Raw genomic sequence first — 17,090 nt, 5'->3', positions numbered from 1 at the left:
TAGCAAAATAAATATCACAAGGCAGAAACAAAATATACAAGACAGAAACGCCTTACACACCTAACGACAAACTCTCCATAGAACACTGATCTTCTCTTAGCAACAATACCCGATGTGGTTATCATTGAAATTCCTGTCCTGAATGTTCAGACTCATTCATATTGTAGACCTTTAAAAAGGGAGTGTAGGAGTGTTATCAAAGTTGTTTGCCGAGTTACCATGGGGTCTGTGATGTGTACCTCACCTGGATGATGTATTGGTCAACAGCCCATTTTCCTGATAGGGACCAGAGGGGAATCTGTAGTCTACTCTCTATAGACAAGAACAGCCACTAAGATGAGCATTTCTCTTTCAGTGTTGGGATATGTGTATTATTTCTAGGTCCATGCCAGCGGAAAACAACTGGTTGAAAATACATCATTTGATATAAATGACGTCATTAGTTTCTGGTTGTAATTGTCGTCATGCCAACCAAGTTTGCCTGCTGCTTGTTAATGTGCATACTAATGGTTGAATCATTGTACTTGCTTTGGTGATGCCACTGGCTGGCGATATTTCTAAAATATTGAATTAATCAAACGACTGCATTTGAGATTGTGAGAATAAATGCCACGTATGAAGACACTACATGGTTAAAATAGCGAAATAAATCTTTAATGAGTCTCGTTGCATTTGTATATAAATTACATACACTATAGTAGACCTATTCTTGTTACCATTTACACAAATCAAATTATTATTTTAACATTCATACAAAAGTTATGAGTTTGCAGTAACAACACGGCAAAATATTGTTCAGTATTATATAGAGCAAGGAAAAGAGAATAGTTTTGGTAAGTCTCTCTTCTTGCAAAATGGTTGAAAAACCTCCCTAAAAGAACTGGGAGACCATGAAGCTGCACAGTATTGTGAATTGATCTGTGGTTTCTGGTGCAGTATATACTATTTCCTTTCAATGAAATATCATAGCGGGACAGATGCACCTTTGGCTTTGAAAGAGAAAATCAATTGAAACCCTCTAAAGACATTTTCTCTTGTCTGAGCAGGCTGGGTGCAGTAAGACAACTTGAGGGAAATAGGAGCACGGAATGCATACTTCTCTCTATACCTGCACCTTCTAAACAATACATCATGAGGGCATTTTATTCAATCAAAAAACAACATAGAAATTCAATAAATAAGAAACTGATATAAACAAACATAATTTAGAGCATACCATACATACACTTTTACATCACTTTTAACATTTTGAAGAACAGAACATACTTTAAAAATGATCATTCTGTTTAAGCTAAACCATTTCCAGACCAGACACAGTGATTCATGTCACCAATAACCGTTTGTAGTGCCTCTAACTTCATGAAAGCGGACCGCTAGTGTTTTCAGAGGAGAATTTGCAGAAGTCAGAATTGAGAATTGAATTGAGACCACCTTTGATGGTTGCTAAAATGAGCTACCTGCAACTTCAATAAGACTACACAAAAAGCCTTTGTGTCCCACTCCATTTTTATAGCTTTACGGTTCGATTAAACCTGAATCACGATAGTTCAGCGCAATAGCACAATTGAAATGTAAAGGCAATTTCCGATTGAGCCGACATTTGCATTCTTTACCAAGAATGCAGACTCCGCGAATGCCGGAACATTGCCTTTAAATTGAAATCGCGCTATAGCGCTGAACAGCTGCGGTACGGATTGAATCGAGCCCTTAATCAACACAAGAGGGAATTGAAACGATCAATGAATCTGGTTTATACCTCAGTTACAGCCTATAACCCCCAAATGGATGTTTTGTTCTTTACTTTGGATAGAAGGTATTCTAAATGAAAGAGTGTTTCTGTTGGTTGAAAGTGCATTTTGTAGGGTCCTTAGCAAAGTTCCAGAAGTGCAAAGGTAGAGGAGTGGCCAGGTATTTGAGTTCAGTCCTATTCTATTCAGCACGGACAAACTGCAAACTAATATAGGACTGGCCCACACACAACCATTTAAATACACAGTAAACTATGTTCATCAATATCATTCATTTAACAGCGTCAATAAATGTTTCATTTTTAACAAAGAATACCCACGTATGAAAAGGGAATAATGGCTCAAGTGATGTGTGAACTGTCTACTGAAGGAGAACCAAAATTAGTCAGAACCTCTTAAAATTGTAATATTAGTACAGTCGAGTTTAACACAAGGAACACTTACTGTACAAATACTATTCCAAACAATCAATAAAAATACTGTGAACATTTTATATACTTCTGAGGCATTTAAACCTCTAAATAGACTAATATTTAAGCACATACAAAGTATGCAAAAAATGAAATAGTTGAGCTCTTTCCTTACTATTAGCAATTTTTAAAAAAGCGAGCTTGTTGTGCTACTGTAGTCCTGATATGATACATGCAAAAAATTTGAGGTAAGAAAAGAAGGTAAAATATACAGGTAGAATACAGAAACACTTGCTGTTGGGATGTGTTTTCAGCAAAGCTCTGTTTTTCAAAGCTGGTCAACAGAGGAGGCGTTCACTGATAGAGAGTTGTTCACTTGGCAACATATACTGTATGTATGCTATTGAAGTTTGAAACAAAAACAGTGGGGTAGAAAACAGCCATTGAGTAAAATCGAAGATTGATGCTACAGTGTACTATATATACAGTAGGCAAAAACGTATTTAGTCAGCCACCAATTGTGCAAGTTCTCCCACTTAAGAAGATGAGAGGCCTGTAATTTTCATCATAGGTACACTTCAACTATGACAGACAAAATGAGAAATAAAATTCCAGAAAATCAGATTGTAGGATTTTCATTCATTAATTAGCAAATTATGGTGGAAAATAAGTATTTTGTCAATAACAAAAGTTTATCTCAATACTTTGTTATATACCCTTTGTTGGCAATGACAGAGGTCAAACGTTTTCTGTAAGTCTTCACAAGGTTTTCACACACTGTTGCTGGCATTTTGGCCCATTCCTCCATGTAGATCTCCTCTAGAGCAGTGATGTTTTGGGGCTGTTGCTGGGCAACACGGACTTTCAACTCCCTCCAAAGATTTTCCATGGGGTTGAGATCTGGAGACTGGCTAGGCCACTCCAGGACCTTGAAATGCTTCTTACGAAGCCACTCCTTCGTATGTTTGGGATCATTGTCATGCTGAAAGACCCAGCCACGTTTCATCTTCAATGCCCTTGCTGATGGAAGGAGGTTTTCACTCCAAATCTCACGATACATGGCCCCATTCATTCTTTCCTTTACACGGATCAGTCGTCCTGGTCCCTTTGCAGAAAAACAGCCCCAAAGCATGATGTTTCCACCCCCATGCTTCACAGTAGGTATGGTGTTCTTTGGATGCAACTCAGCATTCTTTGTCCTCCAAACACGACGAGTTGAGTTTTTACCAAAAAGTTATATTTTGGTTTCATCTGACCATATGACATTCTCCCAATCTTCTTCTGGATCATCCAAATGCTCTCTAGCAAACTTCAGACGGGCCTGGACATGTACTGGCTTAAGCAGGTGGACATGTCTGGCACTGCAGGATTTGAGTCCCTGGCGGCGTAGTGTGTTACTGATGGTAGGCTTTGTTACTTTGGTCCCAGCTCTCTGCAGGTCCCCCCGGGGTGAGATCTTGCGTGGAGCCCCAGATGGAGGGAGATTATCAGTGGTCTTGTATGTCTTCCATTTCCTAATAATTGCTCCCACAGTTGATTTCTTCAAACCAAGCTGCTTACCTATTGCAGATTCAGTCTTCCCAGTCTGGTGCAGGTCTACAATTTTGTTTCTGGTGTCCTTTGACAGCTCTTTGGTCTTGGCCATAGTGGAGTTTGGAGTGTGACTGTTTGAGGTTATGGACAGGTGTCTTTTATACTGACAACAAGTTCAAACAGGTGCCATTAATACAGGTAACGAGTGGAGGACAGAGGAGCCTCTTAAAGAAGAAGTTACAGGTCTGTGAGAGCCATAAATCTTGCTTGTTTGTAGGTGACCAAATACTTATTTTCCACCATAATTTGCAAATAAATTCATTACAAATCCTACAATGTGATTTTCTGGATTTTTTTTTCTCATTATGTCTGTCATAGTTGAAGTGTACCTATGATGAAAATTACAGGCCTCTCTCATCTTTTTAAGTGGGAGAACTTGCACAACTAAATACTTTTTTTGCCCCACTGTATACACTTGTGTTGTACTGTTGCCAGAAGAAACGGGATGAGTAAGTTAGTACTGTATAGTGTAGGTCAGAGGGACATGTCGGGGACAAGCTCTAAAAACGTGTAGGATCCATAAAGGAGCGTCCTCTTTTAGCAACCCGTGCTAATTTCAACGCGGTGACTGAAACTTATACGCAAACGCGTACGTGAGAAATGTGGAAACATTCGGAAGCTTATAAATGGTTCAAATCACTTCAAAACGGGCTCTTTCCCAAGATAACAGTGCAACCTATTCCCATCTTATTTGTTACAATGTTGTTTCATGTACGGGGATAGAGAGTTTGGGATGTCATGCAGCCAGGTGTCGTTATAACTTTCTCTAAAGTCAATCTGATTAATTCCTTTATGTTGTTCAGCAACAGCTTCAGTCAGTCTACTCCTCATGTCATCATGACCTCATCCATTGAAAATAATGGATTTGTTCAGTATGAACATGTTTCTCCAGAGAGTGACTGGGTGTGGCCATATACTCGTCTCTCCCCGAGCCCAAGTGTTATTGAGTTGGCGAGGTCATTGGCGAGGCCCTCTCCCCCGTCCCTAGCAGTTGCTGCTGTTCCTGAACTCTCCGTTCTCAGTGATCTGGAGTTTGCTGGGGTTGGTGGGGGAGATGCCGTTGCGCGTCTGCATGCTGTAGCGCTCCTTCAGCTGGGTCAGAGCGCTCATCAGGCGGGTGTTGGCCGAGTCCAGAGAGGCGATGCGTTTCTCCTGCAGAGTGAGGAGGAAGGGGGAGGGAGGAAGAAGGACCGAGGGACGAAGCGGAGGGTTAGTATTGTTACACATCCTCACACAATCCAATGAATCCTTCAGCATATTGCCGATAAACTGTATCTCCTCAGGAGACCAACAGGACCTCATCGAAACAAGTAGCCACTATTGTGAACTGAAAGGGAATGTTTCTCAAGAACAGAGACATATTGTCCACATACAGTCCAGAGTGTACTTGTCACAGTAATTCAAGTGACTGGTTCGTTTGCAGGGAGCTAGACTTTCATTTACAATGTGAGGACGTTGACATTTTCTTAACACCAGAGGGCGCCGTCCTCTTCAAGACCTTAGACTGACAAAGTAAAGCTGTGTATACAGTATTTCAGTAAACACAGTACATTCACAGTTGCGGAACTGTAATTGCTGATACAGCCAACACATGTCTCGTATATACACCAAGCGCTCACCTGGGCTTCAATGATCTTCTGTTTTGAGTCCACTATCGATTGCATATCCGAATGATCTTTCTTCAGTTCCTCCTCAACAGACATCAGCCTGAAACAGTAACAAATGTATGTTTGTACTGGTGGCTGGTGAAAGCTGGAGTTGTTGACTGATTGGTCTTTTATTATAGTGATGTTAAAAATATTACATTTCACTTCGACGCATAGCACTGACAAAACAAAAAATAAGACAAAAATAGCGGGTACAAAATGTACACAAAACCAGGACTAAATTACATAGTTCATAGTGTGTACGTGTAGGCAGAGGACAGTGGAGGCTGGTGGTCCTTCTGTAGCTCAGTTGGTAGAGCATGGCACTTGTAACGCCAGGGTAGTGGGTTCGATCCCCGGGACCACCCATACGTAGAATGTATGCACACATGACTGTAAGTCGCTTTGGATAAAAGCGTCTGCTAAATGGCATATATATAAGGGAGGGTGGCACATTGCGGTGGCTGAAAACGTTCCATTTATACAATTACTGTATAACCGTGAAACCGATGGTTATGGATAAATACCGTCCCAAAAATAAATTAATTTAAAAAAAGTCTGGTCAATTACCGCCATCAGACTGTTTAATAGTCACCACTAGCCGGCCAGTATTCTGAACTTTAGTCACTGTTACTAGCCGGCTACCACCTGGTACTCAACCCGGCACCTTAGAGACTACTGTCCTACGTACATAGTCATTGAACACTTGAATAATGTTTGCAGACTGTACTGTTTTACCCACTTCAAATGTATATACTGTATTCTAGTCAAGGCTCATCCTATATAACTACTGCTGTACACACCTTTTCTATCCACATTGTCCACACCATCATATACATATATATTTATATTCCGGACACTGACATTGCATGTTGTAATATTTCTATATTTCTTAATTCCTTTCTTGATTTTTTTTAGGGGGATTTGCTTATATTGTTTTGTACTGTTAGGTACTACTGCACTGTTGGCGCTAGGAGCATAAGCATTAAGATACACCCCAATCAAAGTCAGAAAAATATGTGGAAGCAACCAATTCAATATCATTCAAAAGTCTATTACCGTCACCCTAATTACAGACAATAAAACAAGCCAATAAACCTGTCCTCCGATTTGAAGTGACACCAGCCTCCAGTGGTAGGTAGAGGACTTTATGCTGCATTAGTTTGTGTCGGGGGGCTAGGGTCAGTTTGTTATATCTGGAGTACTTCTCCTGTCCTATTCGGTGTCCTGTGTGAATCTAAGTGTGCGTTCTCTAATTCTCTCCTTCTTTCTTTCTCTCTCTCGGAGGACCTGAGCCCTAGGACCATGCCCCAGGACTACCTGACATGATGACTCCTTGCTGTCCCCAATCCACCTGGCCATGCTGCTGCTCCAGTTTCAACTGTTCTGCCTTACTATTATTCGACCATGCTGGTCATTTATGAACATTTGAACATCTTGGCCATGTTCTGTTATAATCTCCACCCGGCACAGCCAGAAGAGGACGGGCCACCCCACATATGCTCTCTCTAATTCTCTCTTTCCTTCTCTCTCTCGGAGGACCTGAGCCCTAGGACCGTGCCCCAGGACTACCTGACATGATGACTCCTTGCTGTCCCCGGTCCACTTGACTGTGCTGCTGCTCCAGTTTCAACTGTTCTGCCTTGTTATTATTCGACCATGCTGGTCATTTATGAACATTTGAACATCTTGGCCATGTTCTGTTATAATCTCCACCCGGCACAGCCAGAAGAGGACTGGCCACCCCACATAGCCTGGTTCCTCTCTAGGTTTCTTCCTAGGTTTTGGCCTTTCTAGGGAGTTTTTCCTAGCCACCATGCTTCTACACCTGCATTGCTTGCTGTTTGGGGTTTTAGGCTGGGTTTCTGTACAGCACTTTGAGATATCAGCTGATGTACGAAGGGCTATATAAATACATTTGATTTGATTTGACTCCCCACCTGGTGATGATGCTCTTCATCTGGAGCTCCTTGTCGTCCTGCTGCCGGCGCAGGCGCTCCTCTGTGTCCTCCAGGCGGGCCTGGTACTCCAGCAGCATCGTCTGGGTCTGCTCGTCCTGGCCCTTCAGGTGACACTCATACTCCTCCAGCTTCTTGGCTGACAGACGCAGCTTGTCCTGCAGGATGGCGATCTCCTGCTGGTACTGGACACAGGACAGAGTCGGCCGTAGCTAGTCAGTGACCGTACACACACACCTGTGCACGTACGTGCATGCCCAAACGCACGAGAACACACCTGTCATTTTCAAATGCTGCACCCATTTAGTGGGCTTTGACCCCGTTTGTGGTTCTGTTCGGTATGCTCCTGTTTTTCTTGTAATATAATATATAATGATATAATATAAACTGGGTGGTTCGACCCCTGAATGCTGATTGGCTGACAGGTATATCAGAATGTACACCACGGATATAGCACCTCATTTATTTTTTACTGCTCTAATTTCATTGGTAACCACTTTATAATAGCAATAAGGCACCTCGGGGGTTTGTGATATATGGCCAATATACCACACGGCTAAGGGCTGTGTCCAGGCACTCCGTGTTGCGTTATGCCTAGGAACAGCCCTTGGCTGTAGTATATTGCTAACCTTAATAATATGCATGTCAATCTCTCATGGCACCAAGTGGAGAATGAAATGGACTTCATCACTACTTGTTTTTGTAAGAAGTGTTGACATGCTGAATGCACCGAGCTGTCCATTTAAACTACTAGCACACAGCTCTGACACCCATGCACACTCTACAGGACATGCCACCAGAGGTCTCTTCACAGTCCCCAAGTCCAGAACAGACTATGGGAGGCGCACAGTACTACATAGAGCCATGACTACATGAAACTCTATTCCACATCAAGTAACTCATGCCAGCAGTAAAATTAGATTAAAAAAAAAAGACAAAAATACACCTTAGGGAACAGCAACACAAACATAGACAAATGCATACAAACACACAATAACATACACACATGTACACATTAGATTTTGTGTTATAGATATGTGGTAGTAGAGGGCACACGGTTAATGTTGTGAAATCTATTATGAATGTATTTAAAATGTATAACTGCCTTAATTTTGCTGCCTTGGCAGCAGCGAATGGGGATGCATAATAAATACAAACACAGCTCCTAGTCATGCTGTGAAAAGCAGACTGGGTTCAAATGCAGGATCCTGCAAAGCTTTTGGGTACATTTCTGCTGTCTCTAGGACGTTTTGCAAGCAAGGGAATACAAAACCAATATAAAATAATACATCCCACAGCGGTAAACAAGCTGCACGATCAACCTCTTGAGTCAAATGGGATTTAAAATGTAGGGATTTTACGTCTAACTTTGAATGACATTCCAGACACTGCCCTTGCTTAAGGTACTTGACTACATAAAAACCGTACAGTACACTGAACTTGGTCCAAAACCAGAATGACGCCCCATTTTAAAAATATTCTACTTTAGCAATTTAGTACTACATTCCTGTCTTTTTTTAATACAAACCTATTAAAGTGCCCTTCAACTAACGATTTTCTAAAAGGGATTTATTGGTAGTGATTGACCAACATAACAAACAGTGGTTTGATTCGTAAGAATCACCCCTATCGCTTTAAAGGGACAGTGATTGGTTCTCCCTTTGGCAGACCTAACATCTTTGAAATAAGCACTAAAACACCACTTGAAAAGAAAAGTTGAAAACCATCTTGGAGTCGAAAACTATTCATTTGTGTATGTGTGTGATGAAAATGTGTCAAGTGTCTTTGGCTTATAAGTGTGCGCGAGTTCAATATGTTGCTGGTGTATAATTCATTGGAGAAGCTCGGAGAATTGGCAGAGGGAGGGCACACTCTTGCTTTGTCACCACGGTGTCTTTTGAGATATGGCCTCTCTTGAGCTGCAGTACGAGCCGTTCAGCATGACCCCCCTCTGTCCGCCTACATCTAAACACCGTCAGAATAGAAGCTAATTGAACGCGTACGCAAAACTATAAATACACGACCAGTATATATCAGGGGGCATCTCTCCGCGCGCACAGAATCATTTTCCATACTACTTAAGCAGCATTTACCCTTCAATATTCACGTGAATTCAAATCATGGACAGGCCTGCTAGTAGGGAGAGACACAGTGCCTTTGTTATGCCTTTGATTTTGGTTCCTCAACACATTCACTTCCGTGTTGGCAATCAACAACAACCCTCGAATCACGTAGTAATTGCTCCCGTTCATCTTTTATGACTTCCTGCTCCTCCTCTGAGGTAATAAAGATGACGTCTGTAAGTGGCTGTGCTGAACAATATGGTGATGTGGGTGCTGTAGCAGGTGCCAGGTTTAAAAAAAATATATATTTTTTAGAAGAGGCTAGACGTTTGTTACCTTTTCGGTTTGAGTGAGCTCCTCTTTGCTTCGAAGGTCTTCCCTGTGCTTGGTATCTGGGTCAACTCCCTCGTGGTCTAAATACTGCACATTCATATTCAACAGCCAGGCAGCAGTGCGGTCCAGAGCATTGGGGTTCACAGGGGAGGGGGCCTGGTGGGAACGAACACGCATACACATCACGCACACACATCACGCACACACATCACGCACACACAAAGCCTTCTGGTAAGTCATAGGACAAGAAGCGCAGCAGGGTAAATGACTGCTGCACGATGACGATCACACGCTAGAATGAGAAGCCAGTGTCTACAGAGGAGTAGAGGAGAGCCAGTGTCTTCACCTTGGAGGATTTAGAGGAACAACTGACACAAGTGGGAAGGCACAGAGGGTGATTATTTTGCATTGTCCATTTGGCATTGTCTTTGTCAAGGTTATTACAGAATCATGTAGAGCTTGGTCTCACGTCTCTAAAAACTTGATCAAGAAGATTTGAATCATTGATTTGTTTAAAAGCAAAATGGTTTCTTTAGTCTGTATGTTAAACCAGTCTTTTCACCTGCCCCCATTTGTCGTATAACCCCTTCTACTCTGATTGAGACCTGGAGACTGCCACACACACCCACAGAGATCAAGCCCAAAATAGAGACACTTGTTTTGTTTTAATCGTGTGTGTGGGGGGGGGGCAGTTGAGTTTAGATGGCAAATGCTTGATAATTTTATAAGGAGGATTTATTCACACCACGTACAAAAATGATTTAGTTGAGCGGAACAGGCATTTAATAACCACTCCGGTGTCCACAGTCACACAATTAATTCTGCTTGTCTAGTCTGAGGCCTGTAGGGTAATGCCTGTGGCTCACTGCCCTGGGTGATTTGCTATTGGCTCAGCAAGGCTGAGTGTTATGATAGCTTATTGAGGCCAGTTGGGCTCTCCATACATACCCTCTCCACCCACCACTGTGACTGTGAGCTGGATACGTCCACTGAGGTCATATCCTGCCTGGCTCATCCCTCTAGGCCACAGATGAAGTTTGGCTGTGTGTATTTTTCTGTAGTTCTGCCATTGGTTATTCCTCATCAGAATCTTAATATCTCTCGAGCCAGAGTTTGGATTTATACTCGTGCTGCAGGTAGGAAATACGATTCTGATGAGGAATAACTCTCCATAACCAATGGATGAAGTCCAGAATAATACGCACAGCCAAGCGCATTAGCGTTGCTAGCCAAACTTCAGTACATGCAATCCAAACTCTGGCTCGATAGATATGAAGTAGTTAGTCAACCAAAAGCTTATCTCTAATAAAAGTAAGCAGACTGTGGCTGTCCAGACACACACACACATAGACGTGACATGCTCTACTCACTTTATGCAAGGTGTGCTGCTTGGTCTCAGGACTGTCCCCTTTGGATGAGGACGACTGCTGTCTCAACCGGGTGCCGCCACTGGGCCCCCAGTCGGGAGATGATGACATCATGCTGCCGCTGGAGGGCCGCGGCCCAGGGTAGGCCGTCTGGAGCATGTGTGGCGGCGTCCTGCCCCTGGTGACGGGCGGAGGGGGCTGGTCTACCCTGCGCTGGGGACCGGAGCTGTTCTGCCTCGGTTCCATGAGGGACAGCTGGCGGCGGGTCGTGAACTCCCCTGAGCGCCGCGCAAACTCCTCACTGCTGCTGCCTCCCCCGCCCCCGACTGCAACCCCCTGGGTGAGGAATACGCCCTGGTGCTTGGGGGCATCCTCTGTGTTGTTGCCCTGAGAGCTGTGAGAGCTGTGGCCCTCGGAGCCTGAATCGGCCAGGGGACCCCGCGGGGACATGGTCATGCCCGTGGCCATCTGGTAAACGGGGTTCTGGAATGAAAGCGGGGCCAGGAGCTGGGAGGGCCTCCCTGGACCTAGGGTGCTGCTCTCTGTGCTAGGGTTGGTGGGGGTCTGAACCATTCTCCTGAGGGTGGGTCCGGGGATAATGCCCTGAGGGGTGCGGGCGGCCCAGCCCCCCGGCCCAGGGGCGACGGGGGACTGGCATTCATTGAGGAGCATGTCGCTGGGGGAGGCAGGGCGGGGGACAGGGGTACTCTCCGGGCTGCGGCTATCTTGCAGGTCCACCATTGATAGACTCTTGCTGCCGTTGGGGAGCTGCACCTCAGCCTCGTTGGCCTCCGAGTAGCTGGAGCTTCTGGCTGGAGACTGCTGGATGCCAGAGTTCCTCGTCACAAAGAATAGGTCCTTGTTCTCTGGGGTTGGCGACGGTAGCCTCGTAAAATCAACCAACCTGCACCAAGACAACATTGAAAAATTAGATACATTTTGTTTTGACCCGGAGACACTGTAAAGATAATGTCCTTGTGGTTCCCAAAGAACTGTAAAAAAAATAGCAGAAATGTAAAATATAAAAATAAATTTAAATAAATATTGAAATGCTGTAATCCTCAGATCTCTGCAGGTTGTGTCATACAAAGCACAAATACCCAGAAAGCTCGCTGTCCATGACCATCTTGTGGATAGGCAGGCCGGTGGAGAGGCTGCAGCCTGCCAGGGGGAGGGGAAGGGGGGGGGAGCCCATACGCTCTGTGGGGGTAGACACCTGGACCCCAGACGGATTGGTCAGTGCTGAGTTCACGTCCCGCAGGATACGTGCCAGTGGACCCAGCTTAGAGGCTGTGCTCTGCAGGGACACAAAATAATAATGTAGATATATATACAGTTCTTTACAATTTCTCCCATGAACTTCCTATGAATTCATTATTTAGTAACATGTCTTTTCACATATAACATCTACATGGTGACAATAGAATGCTGTCCTAGCAAAATGTGCATCTTTATGTCAAGCCCATTGAAAAGGACTGATTTCCGGTAGCTCTGCTTGCGGAAAGTAGCGAGTATCGTGAGGTTGCCTTTAGAGAGTAAATCAAAGTAGTGCGGTGTAATCCTGGTACCTGGTCCAGCTGAGAGACTGCCTCGGCCAGCAGGGAGTGCAGGGTGGAGAGCTCGCGGCCCAGGTCGATGTAACCCTCGAACCCTGCCGTGTTAGAGATGGTCTCTGGGTTGGAGATCTCCAGCAGGAAGCGCTGCATGTTGGTCCACTCGTGCTCCAGGAAGTGGTTCATAAAGGACATGTACTCCTCCTTGTTACCAAACCTGGACAGACAAAGAAACAAAAACCAAAACAGGGGGGAAATGATGCTATTTTCATCAGATAAACACATATACAAGTATATTTTCATGGTTACGCACACGTACGTACGCACACACACACACACGTTCACATGCAATCGCAAACACACACACCCGCACTTACTTGGTGAAGTTGGCGAGGTTCTGTGTGACCTTGGCGATGAGGGTGAGGGTTCGCGCGGTGCGGTCGTCTGGGTACTCCTGCATCAGGTTGAAAAGCGACGGGGACATGACGGCCGGACACAGGAAGCGCAGGAACAGGGAGGCGCTGATAAGCCGCTCGCTGATGTCCGGCCGGCCCCGACTGCTGCACTCCTGCCTCCACGAGGCAAACACCTCTTTCAGCTCCCGTGGAAAAACACTGGCAGAGAAGGAAATATTACCTCTAAATAAAATACCTTCCTTCCATGAATGCAGTACCACCATGTTGTTTTTGACTTGACCTTTTGAACAATTCACGTTTTCATTATTGATTCGATAATTGTGAAAGCCCTGAAAGATGGACACTTGATAGTAGAGTATGATTGCATTGCATTGGCGGGGGGGTTGTATTTACCGGTAGGAGTCGATGATCTTGCAGAAGGCCAGCTCACAGCACATCTTCAGGTTGCTCTGGTGCTCAGGGAGGTCTCCCGAGGAACACTTACCCGGGTCCACCTCACAGTTCTCATCTGATTCGTACAGGGCTTTGATGAACTCGCCTAGAGAAGGGAGGGAGGGCGCACAGCACACAGGCCTGGGGTCAGCACTATGAATAGGACTACAATCTACAGTACATATAGGCTTACAGTTACGGAGTGTTTTTTAATGGAAAAATGTATTAATTAATTCAATTAATTCAATTCAGATTCAATTTCTTTTGGCACTAAAATCCCTCCATATAGAGTACAGTTCTGCTAGTTGAAACACACGAATGCCATGCACACTGATAGAAATCCCACTTATTGTACTAAGAAAACTGCTGCTGCTATTTGTTTTTGACTGTTCATGGACAACTGGATCATTATAAAGTGGTGAGTTAAATATCCTGTGGCCCATGGCAAAACGTGCAAAAAAAATGATATTTGTACATGGCCATAGACATCAGATCAGAGATTTAAAATCACAGATTTCTTACTTCTCGCCGCCCACGCAAATAGATCGAGGAATCATTTTCTCTGCAGAAGTGATCGTCTTTCACCAACGTCTTAAGTTGTGTTGATAGACGACCAAAGAAAGAGCCCAGAGTTCTCCGACGGGCTTCTTCTATACCTTTTTCATACATTCATACTTTCAAATCGGGCCAGTCAACCTTCAAGGACAGGCCGCCTTTCTGAATCATTCAGCACGGCTTCATATAAAGTCACTTTACAGAAAAACTATGAATTATTGATCCGAAAAGAATTGAAGATCTGTGTCTGGAGAGATACTAGCCTGGACGTATGATACTTAATGTACAACCCATAGGCCTATTTCCACGCGTTCATGGCTCCTTCACTCTCGACTAAAAGCATTTCTCGCTCTACTGTAATGGCAGCACTCGCTCGTTTAGGGTGTGTGGGTGTTACTTACCTAGTGCGTCCTGCAGGTACTTCTGCCCCACCAGTTTGAGGTACTCCTCGATGGCTTTGGTGGCCAGCGTGTTCTCCCTGAAGATCAGGTGTTCGTTCTCCCCGCAGCGATCCACTTCTGACATCATCAGGTCCGTCAGGAAGTCCTGAAAGAAAAATGGAACAGTGAGGCAGTGTTCCGACACTTTGAAAATCCTTCCTTCCTGTGATCTCACCCCATTGAATAGATGACAGCGATGGATCCACCACATAGCTTTCACAAACCCCGTCATGTCATCATAACCATTTCTCCCAAGGAAGGGAGGAAGACAGTATGCATTTGGAAAAGCATCGGAACAGGGCACCGGTGTCACCTCGTCCCATGTTCACCTCCAAGAACTTGCCCGACACAACATTGACAACACGGTGAGCAGTGAAAGGCTGATCAGCGCCGTATCATGGAACTAGGCAACCAGCACCACTGCTTTACCAAGGTGTGTTCTTATATGCGCCGAATACAACAGGTGTAGGGAGACCTTGCAGTGAAATGCTTACTTAACCAACAATGCAGTTAAGTAGTTACTCAAATAAACTGAAGTAAAAAATATATATATATTAAATAAGAAAAGTAACAAATGTGGTAGTGATCTCTGTAGACAAGTCCTGTGAAGAGACTTACTGTAGATTGGCTCATTTGCTGGCAATACACGCTATCAACGTGATCTGAAATGCAGCATGTTTACAGTCTTCTACATAAATAAATAACAGTGTACTACTATTGCTGCACAGCCCAGGCCTGATGTTGAGCCTGATATATACTGAAAGCAGTGGGTTTGGAGAGAGAGTCAGTCGCAGGCAGCTCAGACAAAAGTGATGACTCACTCTTACTCTCTTATCGATTCTGGTCTAATGGATCAAGTAGTTCACCCCCCCCCCCACACCTACAGTCACTCTCAGGCTGCGTCTTTCTTAGCCGGTCACACTCTCTCTCCATGAGCTCCTGTTATCTGCTCCAGCTCCGTCTGACTGCAGTCACTTCTATGGGAGGCCTGTGGGGGTAGTCTAGCGCTAGGCTATGCATGCTAATGAGGTGTCAAAGGGAACGTGCTGTCGTCATCTTAAAGTCTGCACCAGAGAGAGGTAGACATTTCAGCTACTGCATATGCACAGTATGGAGCTACTGTGTCAGCCAAATGTAGGCTAGATACCCGAATGCTCCTTGTCAACATATCTGCTGTCCCCCTGGCTCACACAAGCCGTGAACCCCGTGCCAGATCATTCAACCATTACGCTCTCTGGAGGATGCAGAGGATTATGAATGTATGATGTGCTGTATATCCTGTGCAGGGCAGGGCTGCATGGCAGGACATGAGTCAGAGCACTACCTGCTTGTGTGTTGAATGAGGATTTAAGGGCTTAATACAGCACCCCTCTTAGCCCTCATCACTGATGATGACGCTCATCCGTGGTTGATGTGGATGAGCAGCAAAGCCCAACTCGGCGCTGGCTCGGCTCGGCTGACAAAGAGACAGGCACAGCATATCAGCCACACACACACACACACACACACACACACACACACACACACACACACACACACACACACACACACACACACACACACACACACACACACACACACACACACACACACACACACACACACACACACACACACTATGCTATACCCGTCTCACACTACTGTGATGAGCCATGCCGACATGTGAAAAGGGTTTTGCTGTCCCTACTTCTACAGTACCCTCAGACAGAACTGGAGAACGGCTAGGGAAGTCTGAACATGCACCGACTGCACACACTAACAGTTTGCACACGAACAGACTATACGAGGTGGGTTTGTAAATAGATCACATTGAGCAATATTGTGTTGAGGTGGAACAACCCTATAAAAAAAAGAAATTGAAGTCGACAGCCACAGTCATTTCAATCAAATTAAAGAGATCCATTTGGTGAGAGAACGCCTCTAGATTAGGAGAGACCTCTTTGAAAGTGTAGATTCATGGACCTCTATCTATCCATCTATTGGATAAGGGCAGGCGAAACAGTGAACTGAAATGAGAGGGAGGGGGTGTGAGCCACTACGGGGCAGTGGATAAATGCAAAACGAGGCAAAGTCCCAATTGTTTCCCAGAGCAGAAAGTAGGCTAACATTAGAGAAAGGTTGTTTAAAACGAAGCTCCATCGCCCTGGTGCTGTTTCTACTAATACAAGCTGCTGTAGGGCATGGACATTCTTACAGTGCTGTTACATAAGCAGGAGCAATGTTTGAGGGTCAAAGTCTTAAAAGACTTTTCTGTGCTGAAACAGCTATCCTCAATGACGACCGATGACCTTGTGCACCAGAACACACACACACACACACACAGACTAGCGTTATTAGCGTTCTGCCTCACTGCGTGGTTTTACCGCAGGAGCTGGAGAGTGGGTGGAGCAAAGCAGGAATTAATGAGTACGACAAAGCTAATTATCACAGGGGGCTGACACCGCTTTCCTCCCTGGGAATGGTGAGCGAGAAGACAGCACAGTGGCCGTGTAACACAACCACATTCATATGAGATACAGCATTGATTGCTGCTAGATCACGTTCATGTGGCTTCTGTAGTGGTGGAAAAAATACAC

The 17,090-nt window shown here is 44.7% G+C and overlaps 1 protein-coding gene across 2 annotated transcripts in view; it reads right to left on the bottom strand.

Moving 5' to 3' along the window:
- Nucleotides 1–638: 638 nt before the first annotated feature.
- LOC118358042 (disabled homolog 2-interacting protein-like) overlaps nt 639–17,090 on the bottom strand; it is a 119,381-nt gene continuing 102,929 nt past the window's right edge. For both annotated transcript variants that reach the window (XM_035735420.2, XM_035735421.2), the window contains 10 exons: nt 14,476–14,620; nt 13,481–13,625; nt 13,049–13,285; nt 12,687–12,888; nt 12,219–12,415; nt 11,122–12,022; nt 9,755–9,907; nt 7,338–7,540; nt 5,371–5,458; nt 639–4,903 (listed from right to left, as the gene is read on the bottom strand). In XM_035735420.2, coding sequence (XP_035591313.1) covers nt 4,736–4,903; nt 5,371–5,458; nt 7,338–7,540; nt 9,755–9,907; nt 11,122–12,022; nt 12,219–12,415; nt 12,687–12,888; nt 13,049–13,285; nt 13,481–13,625; nt 14,476–14,620 — 2,439 coding nt within the window. In that variant the 3' untranslated portion in view covers nt 639–4,735. The remainder of the gene's footprint in view (nt 4,904–5,370; nt 5,459–7,337; nt 7,541–9,754; nt 9,908–11,121; nt 12,023–12,218; nt 12,416–12,686; nt 12,889–13,048; nt 13,286–13,480; nt 13,626–14,475; nt 14,621–17,090) is intronic.

This window comes from Oncorhynchus keta, chromosome 25, assembly GCF_023373465.1.
Source record: "Oncorhynchus keta strain PuntledgeMale-10-30-2019 chromosome 25, Oket_V2, whole genome shotgun sequence".
In the NCBI taxonomy this organism is placed as follows: Eukaryota; Metazoa; Chordata; class Actinopteri; order Salmoniformes; family Salmonidae; genus Oncorhynchus; species Oncorhynchus keta.
The sequence above is the reverse complement of the archived record's forward strand: the minus strand, read 5'-3'. Positions and strand labels throughout refer to the sequence as shown.